Below are 20,000 nucleotides of genomic sequence, written 5' to 3'. Positions count from 1 at the left end.
CCGTGAACGATTTTGGAAGAACAGTTCCCAGTGCCGAGATATACTGCTGCAAGTAAAATAGGTAATAGCGTCATTTCGTTGCTATGACAACTCCGATGCCGTTGTAACCCTGATGATAACAAATTTTCATCTTTATCTAATACAACTGTGGTGGCAATTTTTCCAAAACTTTGATTATGGCGACGTGAAAAACTGTATCGAGCCACCTTAACGTTTACAAATAAATTGCTGGTAAACGGCAGAGTAACAGTATTTTTCTAAAAAATCAATATTTAAGCAATAGAAAACTTTTTTCCTGTGTTTGAATAGCCTGATATAAACACTCGAGGGGTTGGGAGAATTCGAGACAGTTATGCAAACCTGAGACGACATTGAGCGTTTACAAGCAATTTATTTGTAAACGTCAAGTTTCACAGACTCACAGTGCATAAGAAAATGCACCGAATTTACGCGAATTCGCGCCGCGGTGCTAATTAACTCTCCCCCCTCCCCCCCCAAATGCGGCGCTTATTTGAGGGTGGGGCTTATTCGACTAATTACTGTAATTGGCTGCTTAAGAGTTTATTACATTTAGGGCAAATAGTTATTACATGTAGGACCGTTTATTACATTTAGGCCTTCTAGGGGTTCATCTGGATAGAGTAAAAAGCTCCCCACAGAAACATTAATAACAGACAAATTCATCCATCCATTTGTGTCATGTTTGTCGTCGCATCCCAGTTCATCTGGGTCCTCTAGCAGTAATACTTATTTTTTGAGGAAACAGCATTATATGCACCTCTTTAACAAACTTCCTGTCTTATGTTTAAACAGGCTTTGAAGGTGAACAATATCGTCAGTTAGATTTATGGAGTGATGGCCATCCTCTGTTTTGAATGGATCACTACGGTCATCAAATATAAATAAATAACAAGAAATCGATTGTGGAACACAGGAGCCGTTACTCTAGAGTCGCTTTAAAATAGCAGCTTGGGAACAATCTCTGTATCTTTTAGAGTTAAAGAGATATAAAAGTAGTGTTCTTTTTTGCGGGGTATGTGCATTCGTTTTGACTGCAAGTGAGCTTATGAAATGCTCAAGTGATTATGTAGTACATAATCACTTGTAGTTGTTGCTGTCTCAAACTCAGTCTATTCTAAATTCATTTCCTGTAGAATATTTTTTATAAAATTTTCCGCAAAAACTTTCGAAAAAACTGTAAAAAATCCCATACATTTCATGTTTTTGTGGCATATATAAACGCGTGTCTTCGTGATCAGTTAAACATGAGACATCGCGCTAATAAATAAACCTCGCGTGGTAAATTTATTTCGCTTTTAGTCTTAAAGCATCTGAACATTGCTACGATACATTTCCCCCTTGATAAGTAAAACCACGAGTTTGGAAATCAAGCCATAGAAATGCATTGCTTTGCCAGTGAAAATTCGACTTGTACAGGAACATGACTTTTTGGCGTTGAGTTTTGAAAGTCTTTAGAGGGCCAAGAAAACCTACTGCTGAAAAATCTACAAGTGAAAAACCCGCTTAGAAAACGTCCGATTTTTGTCATGGAGAATATTTTTTGAAAGAAAGTACGGAATTCAAAGCACCAACGAAATGTCTTTTAAAAGGACCGTACCTTTAGGCGAGTTTTCAATTTCCCGCCATCAGATTTGATGCACCCACGCTATTGTCGTTCAGCGGATGCACGCATGCGCAAGTAAAATACCCTCCTGTTGTTCTCCACACATTTTAACATAATTTTACCCACAGCATTATGACGCCGCATAAGAAATAAAACCACTCATCTGTACAGTTTTTTCCACGTTTAACGCAGTCTTGGCACGCGTTGATTATTTTCAGGATATTTATTATCGAAACCAAACTGGATTTTGTTTCGTTTAACGATAAACAGCTTCAAAGACGACGAAAATTTGTTGCCGAACGTGACTGTCCCATACTAAACTCTTACACTGGTCAGGTTATGTCTGAGTCTCAGCAGGGACCAGAAATTTAATTCGTTAATAGAAAGCGCTATTCATTTCAAAGGCTCTGCTCTGTTCGATCCTTTCTGTTGTCGAGAAAGCTTCATTAGGGAGTTTAAGATACGGAGACTACGGACTACAAACTACGGCTGGACGAGTTTGTCCTTTGTTTGTAGTCACACGCTTTTAATTAGTTATTTGCAACGGGCAGTTTTCATTTTCGCACCGGACAAGCCAAGTTGAGCCAAGCCCACTTTTACTCGATACATTTTTTTAAAGTTCGACACTTCCCTGGAAAAATCGACAACAAACCACTTCCCTCCGCGGTAGTTTCAATGGGTTTTTAAGAGCTTTGTCATCTTTTAGCCATTTTTCTTGATTGTAGTAGGAGCCCTTGTCTCTCTCTACTAATTTCGAAGCCCACTCTTCGGCGGCAAAACGATTTTGTCGTCTTCTTTCGTCTTGGAGTCGAGGACGAAAACGGACAAGCTCTTTTTTCTTCTTTGGAGGCATTCACTTTCAAACCCCAGAGAGAAACAGTGAGCACTATACTTGTAAACCACGATTTCTGTCAAACTGCGTGATTAGCTTGGTTCAACAGCGGCACCCGTATCAAGTATGACAGGACTTGTCAACGATCAATTAAAATAATTAGCACAGAAAAAACTTTTGCACTCTATAAGTCTGCACAGAAAAAACATTTTTTCCTGGAATTTTTTTTAAAAGAAAGCTTTTGATGAGCTCTATTTAATCGTCTAAAAATTACAAATTTAGAAAAAGGATGATTTTTTACCCTAGATGATACCTTAAAAAAAACTTTATAGAAGGACATCAGTGAGCAGGGAATACCTCAGCACAGAATAGGCCCTTTGTAGCTAGTCATTCACGTAGTACAAAACCACCATGCTGGAGAGCAAGGGGATGCACTGGGACAAGACAAATAATGGAACTTATTTAAAGCTCTTTGTTTGTCTTGTCCAAGTGCGTCTCTTGCTATCCAGCAAGGCGGTATTGTACCACCTGAATGGCTAGCTGCAAAGAGCCTATTAGGCGAATTTCTGTCATTTTCTTGCTTGTTTGTGGACTTAGTCTTATTCCCACAAAGAGAGAGAAAGAGTGTCTGGCAAATTGTTTCCAATCAAAAACAGTTTGTGAATGATAAACTGGTGTCTGGCAAACTCTCCAACTGTTAAGTTTATATATACACAGTCTACGCACCTTATTAATAACTTCATCTGCCCCTAACGAGTGTCGTTCAAAACAGCTTTGGTCCATAACATTCAAAACTGTAGAGCATCCTATACAAGCTGATAAAATCAGACCAAGTAGAACAATATCTTTTGGCTGTGCATGTGCGGCTAGAGGTCTCTTGTATATATTGTTTAGTGCCGGAAGAACTGTGAATGGCCGGCCTATAGTCTGCATTACTCAATTCGTCATCTTTTTTAAATAGTGGAGTATTCTGACCCATTTTCCATGAAGCTGGATGTTTTCCACGGGCTGCATATTTTCCATAAGGATGTCATAATGACAGGAGACGAATCTTTTCGTATGCAGACAAAGGGTCTATCATCTTGAAACCCGACTGAGCTAGTCTCGCTTAAAATGTTGCATTCGTTCATTCCAGCACACAGATACCTGTGGGTAAGGTTTAAATTTCCCTCAAGTTATATTACTTCTTTCCTATTGATCACAGCTGCATTTTTTATTTTTAAAAGGATCTTTATTGTCCGATGTTTTGACGATAAAGCCAGACCTGATAGAACAAATGGCGCTGTTCCTGGACAGGGAAATGAGGCTAATACCCAACTGGAAGCACTTTTCCAATGAGCTGAAAGTAGACGTAAATGTAATCAACCGCTTGGAGCAGTACGCTGACTTCAGTCCAACAATTCGACTTTTTGAATATCTAGGGACTGCGCAGCCAAACCTGAGCATTCAACAACTGAAACAGGCGTTTTTGGACATCAGGAGGAACGACTTGTTTAGTCTACTAACAACAACAGGTTTGCCCCTGTGTGATTTCAGCGTTGTTTTAACCACCTGGACCCCCCGAAACCACCCGTTCGAATCCCCTGGGAGTGGTGGGGAATACTCCGAATTTCAAGTGACAGGGACAGGGTTTGAAATTTTCGATTCCAGGTTTTTTTGGGTAGTAAAATGTGGCAAGTAGTTTGTTGGGTGGCCTGATTTAAGCAGAAATTTTTTTCGCTATTCAGAACATGATAGTGTCTGCGTATCCCGGCCGCGTAATATTGCCATTTAAGTACAACCAAATTTGTTTTCCTTTCTGGAGATTTTTAAGCCTCGAAAATTCGGCATGGGATTTTTTTGGTTTTTATATTTAGCCCCATTCGATCATCCCTGTCACTTGAAATCCGAAGTCCCCCCACCCCCCTTGGGACGAATTCTCGTCTCTTCTACCGATTGTGACGTCATCAGTTTTAATGGTCAAGGATTGAAGAGATCTTTTCAAACCATACCCAACATGAGCAAGACTCGGTCAAGGACCCGGAGAATAAAGCAAAAACTCGTGTAACATTGAGCTGAAAATTTCCATAAAAATTTTGTTCCACTACCCACCTACCTTTCCTTTCATTTAATCCTAAAGTCCTAACAGCTTTTCCTATCAAAATAAAGCCTACCAAAATTCCAGCATATATAATAAAATTAGGCAAAAAAAGCGACAAAAGTGGAGAGGAGAGAAAGCGAAAAGTAAAAGTCAAGACTGCTGTGAAAAGAAAACGACATTTTGCTTTCTGCGCATGCCCGAACTTCGCAAGCTAATATTTTGCGTCTGGATCAGGGCCACCAAATGTACATGTACCTGTAAACGGCTTTATGGTAAGTTGTAGCTCTTTATAGCACGACAGTGACCAGAAAACCGCTGCACTAGCTTCAAAACGGGTTTTTCGGTAAAATGGGTTAAAACTAACCCTATATAATATGTCACATAGATGGTCATTGGTACTTATACTGTTTACTTGACTATCTGGTTTTCTGATTTATTAGCGGAACTTCCGAGGGTAGGGGAGCCTCCCTTACTATAGAAATTGGAAACCTATCGATGCAAGGAAATTTGGTTACGATGTCAGCGCACGCCCGCTCGCCCGCCCGTACAGACTCGGGAGGTAAAAGAGGGGAGGCTCAACGGGGAAAGAGCATTAATGTGTCAGACTAAATGTGTCAAACTGAAGTTTTCTTGGTTTTGATTTGCCACCATGGACCAATTAGTAAATTCTCATTGGCCAGCAACATTTGATGCTCAAATTCATTGGCTCTTTTACCACATAAGAAAGTTAACGTTTATTCTAAGGAAGGACTCGTAGCTTAACATTTGCTTGCCTGAGTTCGCATGCATGAATGCCTTGCACAACACTTACCGCGCAGTTTGCGTAGACTAATAAATTTTAGCATATACACGCTCACTGATCTTGGTGATTCAAGCAATCTGATTGGTTCGCTATCTCGGACTATGACGTTATATTCCCCTCGCTAGGCGGTGAATATAAAGCAAAACAAAATCGCTGTCGTGAACTGAGTGTTTTGCTAGGTTTCAGATTAAGGCCCTTTTTAAAATACAAGAATATCCCAGAGTTGATAATTTTGAAGTTAAGAAAAGACTTCATGGTGAAACAGCGTGATTTTATTGCGAAGTAATTTACTGTAGTTGACTTTCATACGCTCGAAGCAATGTTTTTATTGACCACTATGTACAGAGGAAGAGGAAGCCGCTTTATCACTGTTTTGTGAACTCGGGATTCCTCGCAAGACCAATTTTGCCTGGAAATAGAAGTTAATTTATGGAGAAAAAAAGAAACCAAATTTTTTCGAAAACTGTACGTGCCAGCAAGTTAACATGGCAAGGAATACAGCACTACAGATAAACAACGCTCACCTCGATCGTAGCCGCTGTTGACTGCATTTGCAAGAAGTGACAAAAAACTGTCTCATTCAAGGTGAGTTGACAGAAGCAAATAAAGCCCTGTGTTTCTTCTCAGAAAGGGGAGTTATTTAAACTTTCAACGTTTTCTTTTCAATCACTGATGCTGAAACTTAAAAAAAATTAAAAGTATGATTTGCCATGTTTGAAAATACAGCTGTAAAGATCCAAATGTTGTACATCTGCTGTTTACGGCCACATGTTCACGCATGAATTCATCCGTGAATCAAACTAATCGTTTTCTTCATGGTTTCCTTTCTGAATCTGTTGAGATCACTTCGTGTGTATATACTAAAACAATTATTCACCTCAGGCTCAGTTAATACTGTTGAATAATCCTCTCGACTTCGCGTCGGGGATTATTCAACAATATTATCTTCGCCTTCAGCGAATAATTGTTAAATATTATCACAGACTGAGAGAAAGTGACGTTTAGACATACTGTTTGCCTTGTTGTTATACAACAAGGTGCAAATAAAACCTTTACTGTACAGTACGAAAAGCGGAATAAGTAGTGTAATATGTAGTGTTTTCATTTTTCTCTTTTTCTACTTTCCGTTCTCCTCACGCCTTGTTTTGCACCTGACGCACCTGAAAGTTTTTTTTTACCTACTAAAAGGAAAGGTTTATTACAGCACACAGTTGACAATGAAGTGTCCGCATTGGCGGGGTTGACTTTCTATCCGGAGAATTTGTTTACTGGGCGAGAAACAAGTGTCCGTCGTTCGCATTAATGGGTGTGAATTTAGAGAAAATATAAAGGCTTTCCCAAGGGAAAAAGAAAGCTGTCCGTGTCCCTAATAAGTGGGTGTCCGAAAGTGTGGTTCAACCGTAATTAACAAAATTTCAATTTTTTTCCTTTTTCGGCAGCTGCCCTCAGCGACTCTGAGTTGGTTAGTGAGGCAATCACATCACGACATCCAGTAGCTCCTTCACCCAATGTCAGTCTTTTAGATGAAATAGCTTTGAAACTCGATGTACGGTCAATGACTTTAGCAACCTGGACCAACTTGGCGTTAAAGCTTGGAGTGCCGAGAAACACTTTTAAACTGTTCGAAAGACGTTCAACACAGAGCCCAACCAACCAATTGTTTGAGTATTTAGGAAGCACTTGTCCACATATGACTGTAAAGACTCTAGAGGAAGCAATGAAAAAAATGGAAAGGAATGATTTGCTTGCAATTTTACACGAAAAAAGCCCTCAAGGTAAGTTAAACAGCCTTCTTAGAGGACAACAACGATTTTCCACAATGTTGGTATGTGACGCTATTATGCAAAGGAAAAAGAATGTTAATTACAGAAACAGTCCACGCGAATCGTTACTGACGTTATTGCTCACATTTTGCTTCATCAGGAGCATACGATGGTCCATGATATGTAGAAAAGAAATGATACTGAATTTGTTGAGCTTCTTATACTCTGCAATCTGTGAATTTCTGAGCTCCTTAAAGTACAAAGTAAGAAATTATCAACCACCACAGATTTAATAACTCGACTAAAAAATTTTCTCGGCAAGTGATTGTAAGTTCTAGTTGTCATTATTTCACGCCGGTCTTATCCAAGGACTCATTGTTGTTGGATTCTGGATTATCAGAATGGTCAGTCTGGATTATCTAATCAATCGTAGGCAGTCAGACTGAAATTAAGCACAAGCGCATGTTTTCCTTGACATGAACTTAACTTGTTCTTCTTAGTGACTAGTCTTCATAGTGGGAATTCATTCCGGCATGCGTACCCTAAGGGTCTAAGTTGGGGCCCTGTCTGTTTATGATAATGATGAGTGAATCGATGTTTAGAAATGCGGTCGAGGCTCCACTAACCGCCAACTCTCCACAAAGGCCACCTGTCTACAACGGTCACTTTACTTTGTCCAGCCGGACAGTCCATACATTGACTCTTGTTAAAACCTCTCTACAACGGCAACGGCCACTAAGCTGCGGCCCTAACTGCCTAAATAACCTCTTGTCAACGGCCAGTTTTTTCAATGACTGACGAACAAGTCAGGGACGGTCACGAAATTGCATCCGTATGGAGCTTATATGATCAATCGCGCGAGTCTTACCGGATAAAATGTAAATACCGTACTTTTTTTGTAAGACATCTCGCTCAAACAGGCAACCCTTAACAACTTTATTTCACTTAAAAGGAAATAAAATATCTGCAATTCTAAACGCGAAATGATGCAGTAATCGACTTTTTTCTTTGGAACATTTTGTTTCTGCACGGGCGTTCTTAGACATTTTTTGTTTGTAAGCCTTGGTGGAGCATATTATGGAGAGAGACAATATGGGCGCGTTAGCGCCCATTAGGAGAGCCCAAAGCGCGACATGCTAGGGGAGTCCGGGAACATGCCCTCCTGGAAAATTCTGCAAATTCAAGTACTTGGAGATGTAATCTGGTGCAATCTGGGCGCTTAAATTAATTGGCAAATGCCAGGATTCCATATTGAACAAGAAATTATTGAATATTTAGCAAAATGCAGCCAGCTGTGGTTGTTCTCAACAGCAGCAACAACGTAATGACCTGACTAGCGACGCATTAAGTGCAAAGATAACTGAAATCTTGGTGGAACTCAAAGAAATTCGAAAGCAAGACGTCTGTTCTTTTTTTGCGCAAAATTCGAGGGTCACGGTTTCTACATCAGTGGCTATGTCTCTGTAAGTATGCATCAGAGCAAGTGCTGCGAGTCGCTCTGTTTTCATCGTGGAACGTAAGTACGTCTTCACTCTGTGCATCGTGCTAAAAAATCTTTCGGGGGTAGCAGTTGACACTGGCATTGCCAGGAGGATGGTAATAATTGTGACCTTGGATAAAGGTCCTTATTAGCGTGCTGGAGTGTCTCTGTGAGTGTCACTGGTGTTTCATCAGTTGAATAGACCACTTTGTTTACCACCTTAAAATTTCATTGCCAAAGTCTCTATTCTCTGAAAGATCAGTTTTGTAGGTTTCATAAAGCTTATCTTGTACTCCGCTTTTGAAAGCATTCAGCTTTGCTAGAACAAAATATTGATGAGGATACCTATTTGCCGAGTTGGGATTCGAGTAAGGATTTCGAGTTGGATTTTTCGAGTTAGGATTCGAGATAGGATATAAGTAGTAGGGTAGGGACCGGTTAGTCCATTTTTTGTGGATTTAATTTACTTTTTGAGTGGCATAAAGTAACGTTGATGACGTCATACATCTCATTAAGATAGTATGATGTCATAGTTTATTTTCAGTTGGCAAGGAGCAAGTGACGTCAGAATACGCTAGGGGTTGACGTCATCAAAAAATGTTGAGATCATAATCTATAAATAGAAAAGTGATACATTCCTACTTGGTCATGATGATGTCATAGTTTATTTAAATTATGTGTGTCATATCCTTATTTGGGTATCATAATGGCCATATCCTACAATAGACACTTCTGCGTCCGGCGGCTCATGGTGGATCGTGTGCATCCACCGATGGGGTGACGTCATAGATAATAATAGGTCAATAGAGCCTGGGTTATGACGTCAGGGACGCAAAGGATGGGTTGTGTTCGAATATAAACAAAACCCAGGTACAAAATGTATCTTAAACTTTTTATTTCGATCATGATTGGCCATTAACAAAACGGTTTTCTATAGTCCCAGAGTATTGTGAGCATCTGACCCATTCGCTTTCTCGTGCACTAAGAGTGTTCTCGATATATAATCCGTCCGTGCCAACACAATTTCCCTATAGAGATCCCTATATAGCTTAACTGAGCCAACCGTTCTACTTACTTTGTTTCTTGCGGTTTGAGTTGTTCTTTGTAGTTTTTCTTTTAGCTTTTGCTTCAAAAGGCGCTTCATTTCTTTGTGATCTTGACAGTTCGTACACCGTTTCTTGTGTCTGTACTGTATTGCAAGCCAGAGTACTTTCGTAAACGACGACTTTAACTTTAGGTTGCAGTTTCGCCCCTTGTAAATACTATCTTCGCTGTATGTAGTGTTACAAATTAAATCCGCATTGCCGATAGCAATGCGTCCCCTAAATGCCCTAGGGGTATTTTTCATTCTAGCGCTATATTTAAAAATTCAGTTTGAGCTAGCAGTGGTCATGAACAGAAGAATTCAGATTTAGAAAGGAAGACCCGGAGATTCGCGCTAGTGTAAGTAGTTTTTTCTAAGAGGTTTTTCATCCTTTGAGCGAATATCTTATCAGGATATTTGGGTTTTTCCTTTTTCAGTGAATCATTCTGTAAATCACACTATTAATCCTCGAAATGTAGAAGTGAAAGAGGCGAGCCGATTTCGGCGCGTGAATGCTAATTAACTTGAACTGTAGAATACTGAGACACTGAGAATTAAATAATGAATCTTGAAGAACAGCGAAAAGACGACAACATGTCTAACTGATCAACACCCGCGAGATGATTAGCTAATCTGACAAGGTACTTCGCCCCGCAAACTGGTTCTATGGCTGAACACAAATGACATCTATTTCGCAAATAGTCAGGTTATATGATGGGTCAGAAATGCCAAAGCCAGGCCAAGAAAGCCTAAATCGGACCAAAATAGCCAAAACCATGCCTAAAATGAAGAAAAGTACTCTCGGCCATATTCTGCTGACCGTTTTCTCCATTCTATCCCAAGGAAGTGACTAACTACTGAAGTCTTGTTTCATACTCCGTTAAAGTCAGTTAATTATGCGAGTAAAGGAGGCTGTGCTAACATTTTGCATACAAATTGGCCCTACAGTGAAACCCAAGGGACAGCCTTGACTTATTAGAGTGGTTTTCGTTTGAGTGTCGTAAAACCAAAACCAAAGTAATTACTCTGGCCAATCACATAGGACACAGACAATACATTGAACCAATCAAAACTCGAAGTAATTACATGTGGCTGACGCAAAGCGCGGGAAAATGCATGCGAGCGCGTCACAATTGGCTTTGGTTTTACTTCTGATTGGATGAAAAGGTGGCGCGAATCTTTTAAGCCAATCGCATCGTGTAGAAAGTGCAAAACCAATTACTTTTCGACACTCAAATGAAAACCGCTCTATTATAAAAACACAAAAACAGTAAAAAATAGGAAGGATCAATTGAAACACGCGACTAATAAATGCTGTCAATAAAACCAGAGAGGTTTCTTAAGACGCAAGCAATCAAGCAAATGGCTCTTTAACAATTCCAAAAAGACAAAACACTCAGTGGTTTTAAAGGAATCTATTAAGTAGATCAAAAAAGGCAAATCCTAACTAGAATCCAACTCGAAAATGCAACTGAAATCCTAACTCGAAATCCTAACTTGGAAATTAGTATATATCATTTATGATTAGATTACATTTTAGGCTACAGTAAGCACAAACTTGGCACAATAATCATGTTGTACTCTCTCCCTCTCCCCCCCCCCCCCCACCTCCAAAAAAAGCAGCTGTAATATATCCCCAAGGTGGCCGTTTTGGAGAGGTTCAACTGTAGTTATTAACAACACTATAATTGTATTTGCTTTATCGAGGTGAAATACCCATAAAGGATGTCATGCCCCCTGGGTCAGATCTTCTACAAATGGTTGCAAATAAACTCGACACCGAAAAGGTCCCTTGGGAAAAAAATTGGCTTCAACTGGCCTATTATCTGCAAATCCCTTCACACGTGTACCAAGGATTTGAAACAAGAGAGCAGCGGAAAAGTCCTACAATGGAAGTAATTCGCTGGCTGGTGGTACATTCTTCTGGTATAACGTTAATTGATATTGTTAAGGCCTTGGAAAAAATCCAACGTAATGATGTCATTCAAATCATAACGCAGCATTTTCCAGGCACAGTCAGTAAGTACTTAATTGAACAATCTTGCATATTTTGTAGGGTCATGTCCAGAAATGTACGCTAATAGATTCACACTCTTTTTAATAGTGTCCCCTCTCCCAAATCCTCCATTAAACTCAAACAAATCTGTTACTAAACATAGAGCCATGTGGAAAGTACAAATAATTGTCTTTGTAGGATGTAGCCAGGGTCCGCGTTGTGTGCATTTCTGCACATAAATGTAATGACCGTGAATTTACTTTCCACTGGCAGCTTCCATTCAGACTTATTAGGAGCGTTTATGCCTAATTACCGAATAAAATCGAAACAAAGGCTTTAGTGTTGGGGGCTTCTCTAATTTATAAATTATGAGTGGAATCTTCTATTTTAAAATGTCATACAGTCAACACTAAGACGGACACCTTTGGGACCGGTGCGGAGTGTTCGTCTTAGGGAGATGCCCGTCTTATAGAGGGTCAAATAAAGGGAGTAAGAAAGGCAGGGACCAACTTTAGGTGTCCGTTTTACAGAGTTGTCTGTTAAGAGAGAGTCGACTGTATTTGATACACAGCTGAATGACTCGAGCAAATTTCCTGTTAACGTAAAGACATAGGATATACCTGTTGTGGTTTAGTTTCATCCTCCAAAATTAAACCAAGGATAAAATTGAACCAAAAGTGCCTTATCAACTATGTTTGAGAAACGGACTTGTTTTCAGATACCCTGTGGGCTGAGGCCCTTAAATCCTCCTAGATAAGTAGACTTTCTGCTTTCTCAGTAGTTGGGTTTATATTCCATGTTATTTCACAATATTGGTTAAAATGCAAAACTTGGAATTCAGTCATCGGCTGTGCTGAAGTAAAAGCAGGTAAGTGCTGACTACTTGGCAGAGGGTAAATTGACGAACGCCTTGAAATTAAGTAAATTACTGACTAAAACATCCTTCCACGATCTACAGATTCTTTCCTAGAGCAACCTAGTTATCCTATGAGCGATAACGTGTGCTTCGACCTGCCAAATGCCACACCGAGTTCTAGAAGTTCTAGAAGGGACCACGAATTCGCCTGCAGTGCTTTTCTTAAGCGAGGTACGAGGTTTTCAGCAAACGTCGCATTCAAAGCTTAAAAAGAGATTATTCTAGAGCTACGAACGAAGTTTGCATTGGCGTATCGACGTAGTGAATCCACGCAGATGCTAGGAGAGTACGTGAAAAGCATGAAAATCCTTTTCTGTCCATCTTTGCCCCTGCTTTAATCACATTATCGTTCTGGACTTCTGTTAGTCTTGAATTCGATCACCGTAAGACGTGCTCCTGGAACATTTATTGATGTCAACTTAGGTTGATGTCATTGTTTCTGTTACGTTTTTCAGGGGACTGTAAACAGCCAGGTCATTGTGGGAGTTTGCCAGATCCCCCATATGATCTTAAAGGCCGAGAAGTTAACTGTGAGAAGATTATAAAAAGTGTGTTGTCAAACAAGGCTGTTGAGGTTGTAGCACCTCCCGGATATGGGAAAACCTCGGTCGTGGTGGAAACTGCTCATAGACTGATTGAATACCATGGGAAATACGTTGCTTACGTGAATCCTCGAGGAGTGACCTGCGTGGAAGATTTGGGTGTAACAATTATCGAAGCCCTGGGTGAAGTGCCCGGTGATAACACTATCCGGGAAACCTTGCATCGTATAAGATCCCTTAGGGCAAAAAACGTGGTATTGATTATCGAAAACATTGACGACTTGTTACACTTGGAGAAACACCTGGAACGTGAATCCGATCCACATGGTGTGGAATACTGCCCTAGGATGCGTGGAAAGAACACGAAAGAGGACTTTTTAAATTTCATCTCAGAGATAGGAAAAACTAGAGAAATTTGTCTTGTCCTTACATCGACAGAAATCCATGATTTCAGCGTGTGTTTTCCCATTGATATAATCGAATTACAGCCTTTAAGCGAAACGGAATCGTCCGAACTGTTTAAGGAGCGTGACATGAGTTTAGACGAGGACACCATTAAGAAACTAGTTGATATCTGTGGTGGTATTCCCTTGATCATTTGCACAGTATTATCGATTCTTAGAATAAGGAATCCTCATTATTTAGCTCGCAGGCTCTCTACCTGCGCACCTCACGAACTCCTGCAAGAACTCAGCCCAGATTATTTGCAGCGTGAAAATCGCATTGATTTATGTCTTGAAGTTTGCTTTCGTCGTCTGAGCGAAGAAAATCAAGAGGTTTTGACGAAGCTCTCTACCTTTCCGCACAGGTTTACTCAGGAACAGTTTTATGCAGTGTTCAGTCAGTCAAAAACTGACCGTGAAAAAATGGAGATGTGTTTGAATTCCCTCAAGCACACCAGTCTTTTGCGTTTTGAACGGGAAAGTTGTTACTTTTGCATCCACCCGTTTATACGGAAATTTTGTTCAGTGCACAATCAATCGACACACAAGCAAGCGAAGTTGACTTTTATTCGTCATTATAGTGATGTCGTTTTTGCCTTGAGTAAGAAATTCCTCAGTCGAGAGTCGAAGTGCGCCATAGACGAATACAGAAGTGAAAGGGATAACATCAAAGAGGCCACAGCTTGGTGCGAGGCTGAACATTCTGACCTGCCTTCAAAAGAAACAGAGTATTGTATCGATGCTTTTATCAAAGCAGCCGTGTTTCTCGCCAAAGTGATGAGAAAGCAAGAATTCGAGTCCCTTTTCTGTAAGCTTTCTCACCATTACCGCTATGATTCTAAACGGCATAGTGCTTGCTTGACAGCTGTTGGAACGAAGATAGTTCTAAGCTGTACTTGCACACCACGCATCTGCTATAGAGCATGTTACCGAGCAAAAATGGTTCTCTCTAGAGCCAATGAAATTCAATTAGTAGAGACAGTAGATGATGCGACTCGGGCTCAGTGCTTAAGCAAGCTTGGATTTATTCTTGTCCGAGAGGGGTTGTATACCGAAGGCTTTGAATATCTAAACCAGGCTCTAACACTGCGTCACAAGCGCTGGGAGCAATCAGAGGAAGACATGGACAAAGTCATGATTGGTGCTTGTCAGAATGATATAGCAGGTTTAGTACCAGCTCACTTTCTTATTTAAAGAAGAGTTGACCCAATAATGGTAATAACAGCTCCGTAACTCAACAAATTGGCCTTCTTCCAATGTATAGCTCAGTTGGTAGAGCACTGCTGTATGGTGGCCCACTAACGCCATAGCAATTTTGCACTTTTTTGGTGAAATTAAAAAAAAAGATAATAATAATCAAAAGAAAACCAATTAAAAAGAAAAAATAAAGGAAAATGGAATGGAAAGTGTCAAAATTTAAACGAAAAAGTGCAAAATTGCTATGGCGTTAGCAGGCCACCATACTGCTGCGCTAAGGCAGAGGCCATGGGTTCGAATCCCGTTGAACTATCGAAATTTTTTCCCGGTTGATTTCCAATTGCTTTAATTGCAATTACGACTGCGACGATCATATCTCAGCGACGGTTCCAGACCTTCAGATACGGCGGGGGGGGGGGGGGGGGGGGGGCGGTCTCCAAAAAAATGTTTTTCGGCCCTTCGGCCTTCAGTTTGGTCTAAAAATAAGGGGGAGGCCCGGGCTCCCCGGGGCCCCTCCCGTGGATCCGCCACTGCATCTTCATTTCAATATTTTACTTGTGTTAGTTTATGTAACTGTTTAGTCACATTCCTACCCCCCGAACAACGTCCCATGTGCCACCATATGAAACGGCGTCATTAATTTGAAAGACTTAGGAAACTTTAACACCTAACTTGTATAGGTCACAAAGACCTTTCACGATCAAACCACTATGAGCGGCAATCAGTCGAAAATAGCAGAGAAAAAATGCAACAAATCATGTAACTTCCACTACAAAATGTGGATAAAATTTGCTTCCACTAACCAACTGTACCTCTTTGAAAATTTAACTGTGCCCTTCGGCGGTTTTGCAAAAACATTTACCACCCCTAGAAAACGCCAAGCGAAAAGAGCAAGGAGGACCTGGCAGAAGGCTAATTATTTCCCTTATCCACTGGAATACCCAAACTTTATTGTAATTTGGTTTCAGGAACAAAAGCTATCCAATCTCTCGACTTTGACGTTGTTTTGGCCAGATGGCGACCAAGAAACGGCTAAAGTACCATAAAAAGGCGCTTTTTCGGCAAAATCTCAAGGGGTTCCTTTGCTCTCGTACCCAAGAATCGGGAAATTAATTTGAAGTACGACTGGGGTATTAATAAAAGATTTTTCTTGTAGGTTTTTTTTACGTTTCCCTCTGGCTTCTTTGACTAAATCAGTGCTCATTCGGGTTTACAGCCTAAAAAATTAATTAAGTAAATCAGCCTTGGATTTATTATTTATCTCTATTACTCTAAAACGGAAAGACGTAATCTTAAAGCATATAGTACGTTTAATCGAAACTTTACGTAGTAAATTTACTTTCCTTCTTTCGTATAGCTTCCCTTATGATACAACGAAAGCATTTGGCAGCTATTGAAACCAGACGAAATGTTGTTTTACCACTATATGAGTCTATCCTTGGCAAAGACCACCCCTTTGTGGCAACAACATTCAGTTGGATTGGCAAAAGTTACCACGAACTGGGCGAGTATGACAACGCCATTAAATATGCCACACTGGCGCTGAATATCCGGCAAACTCTGTTAGGACGCCACCAGGAGACTGCGAGATCGCACTATGACTTGGGTGTGGCTCTTTCTGCGAAAAAGGACAGCGAACGGTACGCATGCTGCAAAAAATACCTTCAGTAGGATGTGTTAAACAGTTAATAAGCACAAGGGGGTACTCCGGATTTGTCGGGGATGATCGAATGGGGGTAAAAATCAAAAGCCAACAAAGTTCCTAGGGTTTCCAACAAAACCGAAAAAGTCCCTGGACTAAAAAGTACCCCCCGCCCACGAAGAAAATATCCCATGTTGAATTTTCAAGACTCAAGACACCCAAGAACATTTTCTGTTTCATCAAAAACATTCATGATGCAGAGTGACATCATCCCGGAATCAAGAATGTCAAACCCCAAAAAATCCTTCCACCATCCCCGTCACTGTCATGTGTAAGTGTAAAAGCATATGCGATTATTCTGAAACGAAGTTTAGGATTATCATTGAATCTGACTACATATATTCCACAGCTCTAGCTTTGTTGTTTTCCAAAGACAATCTTCAAGGAAATCACCTGTAAGCGACCCGGGTGTCTTCATAAAGGCTTCTGTATCACATCAGTTTAAGACAAAGGACTGATTTAGGATCTAAAGAGTAGTATGGTAGGGATTAAATTATCCGTTTTTTTGCGTAGGAATCTTATTACCTTTCGCAGGAATACATTAACACCGATGACGGCATAGCCTTTTGTCTTTATTTGACTTGATCTCACGAATAACATGCGGTCGATTCTCGTCATTTTCACTTTTGCGTATTCCTAATACGCCTGAGCTTGCCCGAACCGAAAGTAGTATAAATAGATTTATGGAAGGAATAACTCGCCTATGACTTTAAATTACTGAGTCGTAACGTAATTATGCTGCTCCTTTATTGTCTAAAAATGGTTAAAGTTCCTATTTACTGATGCTTGGCGCTCAAATCCTGCATATTTAATTGAGGACGAAGTCAAGCTAGCTTTTTCTACCACCACCAAAGACAAATTTCTTTCATTCCCCTCCTCTTTTTTTTGTTTCTTTGCATTTCAATTGTTTTTCTTCTTCACCACCACCACATATTTATTGTTTTCCTCCTCTTCCACCTACAAATTATGGACTCCACATCGACCCTCTATCGCACCGCATTTTATTCATGAGTTAAAGACAAAACATTACGACGTTATCGGTGTTAATGTATTCCTGCGCAGGTTAATGAGATTCTAGCGCAAAAACGGATTATTTTATCCCTACCATACGCTTAAGGATCGCCATCTGAGAGAGGAGAGTTGATTTCTACAATCTCAATATGGGGTGGACAGTTAAGGGGTCTTCGTTTATTACCTGTGACCGGGGGCACGGCTTTTCGAGAAAGCCTGAAGATTTTGAAACCGACCCTAAATTCATCCTAGCTTTTTAGAAATGACCCCCCCCCCATACAATTCAGCTTTTGTGAAAGTTCCCTCCATCCCATTGTTGTGGAAATAGCCTGTGTACAGACTCCCCCAAAATAAATATTACGCTCTTCGTTCTTGATAGTTGCAACCTTTATGTAATGGAGGGCAATGAAAACGAGGTTGTAAAATGTAATTCATAGCAACTAAATTCCACTTCCCCAGCTTGTCTTTTGCAAATGTCCAAATGAAAGAGGTGCGCGTTATAAGGCCTTTGATTTCAGTACTGCTTATGTCTGATTCCGTGACCATCTTTCAGGGCTCTCAAACACCTTCAACACGCGATTGAATTACAAGAAGAAGTGTTGGACACCCACGAAGAACTAGTACTTAGTCACCAAGAGACAGCCCTTGTCCTGAATGATCTGGGGAACAAAGAGGAGGCGGAGAGGGAAATGGAACGAGCTGGCGAGTGTGCCAAAAGGCGGGATGTATTAGAAGTACAGCTGCAGACTTTAAACATCCATGAAGAAGACGGATGGCAGAAGACTGATCCCGTGCCTATTGGTAGCACGTGAAGAGAAATGTAAATGAAAACATTCTTAGAAAAAATCTTAAGGCCTGTTTACGTGGAGGTGAGGGACACCTGGTAGGTGAGGTAAAAAAATAACTCCTTTAGATGCAATCTTACAACCCCGCCATCCCGGGGTACACTTTCTCAAGATCAATGAATGGTCGCTAAGCACGTAAACAAGAAAAATGAGGGCAAACCACATGTTGTGGCGATTAATGCTCTTCTACAGTCACTTGCTGCTCTTGCTGCAACCTGTGGCTTTATATTGCTACCTTTAATAATGACGCAAAGCCATTACCAAAGTGAATTTTGGGCGAATTTGATGTATCACGACTACCTCGGCTAGGCGGGTTACCCCATCGTGTAACGTTTACATGGCAAAATTTGACCCCAGCTGAGAGGGTTACGTGACTGGGCTACCCACCCTGGCAACTCACCCCACCTAACACGTAAACGTTATCAAATTAAAACGAGAGATTATATGGACAGGCGGGTTACGCCACCCAAGTGGGTTACCTCACCTACCTGGTCTCCCCTACCTCCATGTAAACAGGCCCTTATTGGTATTTAAGAGAAAGTGTTATAGATAGCACGTGAAGAGAAATATGACGAACATCATATTGGTGCACATGTAGAGAAATATTAAGAAAATTCTAAGAGACACTTTTTTGTCTATCAGTGGTACCATAAATTAAGCCCTTCTTGCTGATTATTTCAATCCATTATATTCCATTTATTCCCACGCGCCGATCACAGAATGATGAACTGTTTGTTAATTGGTTCACACCACTCAATGCAGCATTCGTTCTTACCGTTGCAATGGTACCAAACTTTGGAATTCATTATATGTATCAACTGATGTCAAGGGAATCAAGCCTGTTTCTAGATTTCGTCAAAATATCAACTATTCTATGCTTGACGATTATAATGCAATTATTAATTCCTGAAGTTTTAATGATTATATTATCTTATATTCTACTCTTTAGTTTGTGAAGTAATGCTTTTTATGTAAAACAGCTATTTTGTCACTATATTAATTCTTCTGCTCGTATTCTTGTTTTGGGTCACCTGCTCTGTTAGTTCTATGAACTATTTAGGTGTCCCAAACTCTACACAATCAACCGAAAACCTTACAATTTTCTTTCCTTTTCACGTTTTTTGTTCCTAAATTTAAAAGCATTGAATTTCAAATATGAAAACATTCTAAACGAAAACATAATTCCATAAGGGTTTCCCTTGTAAAGCGACAAATATTCTTAAAGCCAAGGAAAGAAAAGCTTCGCTAGTTACGAAGAGAGAAACGGAATTAAACGCTTTTTTCTTTATGACTGTCATTGTTATTAGCTTGTTTTCCCCATAGGCTTATACGTTAAAATTACTTAGTGCTGCTCGGCATAGAACTTGGGCCACGCTTGTTTCAACCTTATTTCAAACTTTATCTGCGTTCAGTGGAAGGAAGCCTTGCTTTATATTATACTTTCAATGTGCATTAAAAAACTTTGATTTGCACGACTGTTCACGTCTTCGTGACAATACGTATCACTTGTATCACCTTTTCCTAGGTCAGTATCTCATGTAAGACTCCATAATATGTCCTGAATATTCCAAAGTTCTGAAGAGAATATTTCCTAATTCATCTTCTTATCTGTGTTCGCCTTTTGATATTCTTCTACTCCAATTTACCCTGCACTTCCATTTTGGAACTCCCGATTTCTTGTTT

The 20,000-nt window shown here is 40.2% G+C and overlaps 1 protein-coding gene across 1 annotated transcript in view; it reads left to right on the top strand.

The window, feature by feature from the left end:
- The window catches only part of LOC140936585 (uncharacterized), a 47,425-nt gene that overhangs the window by 21,049 nt on the left and 6,376 nt on the right, over window positions 1–20,000 (top strand). Inside the window, exons 2-9 of the mRNA XM_073386087.1 lie at window positions 3,683–3,970; window positions 6,778–7,113; window positions 11,373–11,684; window positions 12,620–12,748; window positions 13,033–14,727; window positions 16,117–16,399; window positions 18,026–18,281; window positions 19,267–19,274. Of these exons, the coding sequence (XP_073242188.1) occupies window positions 3,683–3,970; window positions 6,778–7,113; window positions 11,373–11,684; window positions 12,620–12,748; window positions 13,033–14,727; window positions 16,117–16,399; window positions 18,026–18,281; window positions 19,267–19,274 (3,307 nt within the window). The remainder of the gene's footprint in view (window positions 1–3,682; window positions 3,971–6,777; window positions 7,114–11,372; window positions 11,685–12,619; window positions 12,749–13,032; window positions 14,728–16,116; window positions 16,400–18,025; window positions 18,282–19,266; window positions 19,275–20,000) is intronic.

This window comes from Porites lutea, chromosome 5, assembly GCF_958299795.1.
Source record: "Porites lutea chromosome 5, jaPorLute2.1, whole genome shotgun sequence".
NCBI lineage: Eukaryota > Metazoa > Cnidaria > Anthozoa > Scleractinia > Poritidae > Porites > Porites lutea.
This window is presented reverse-complemented; position numbering and strand designations above follow the sequence as displayed.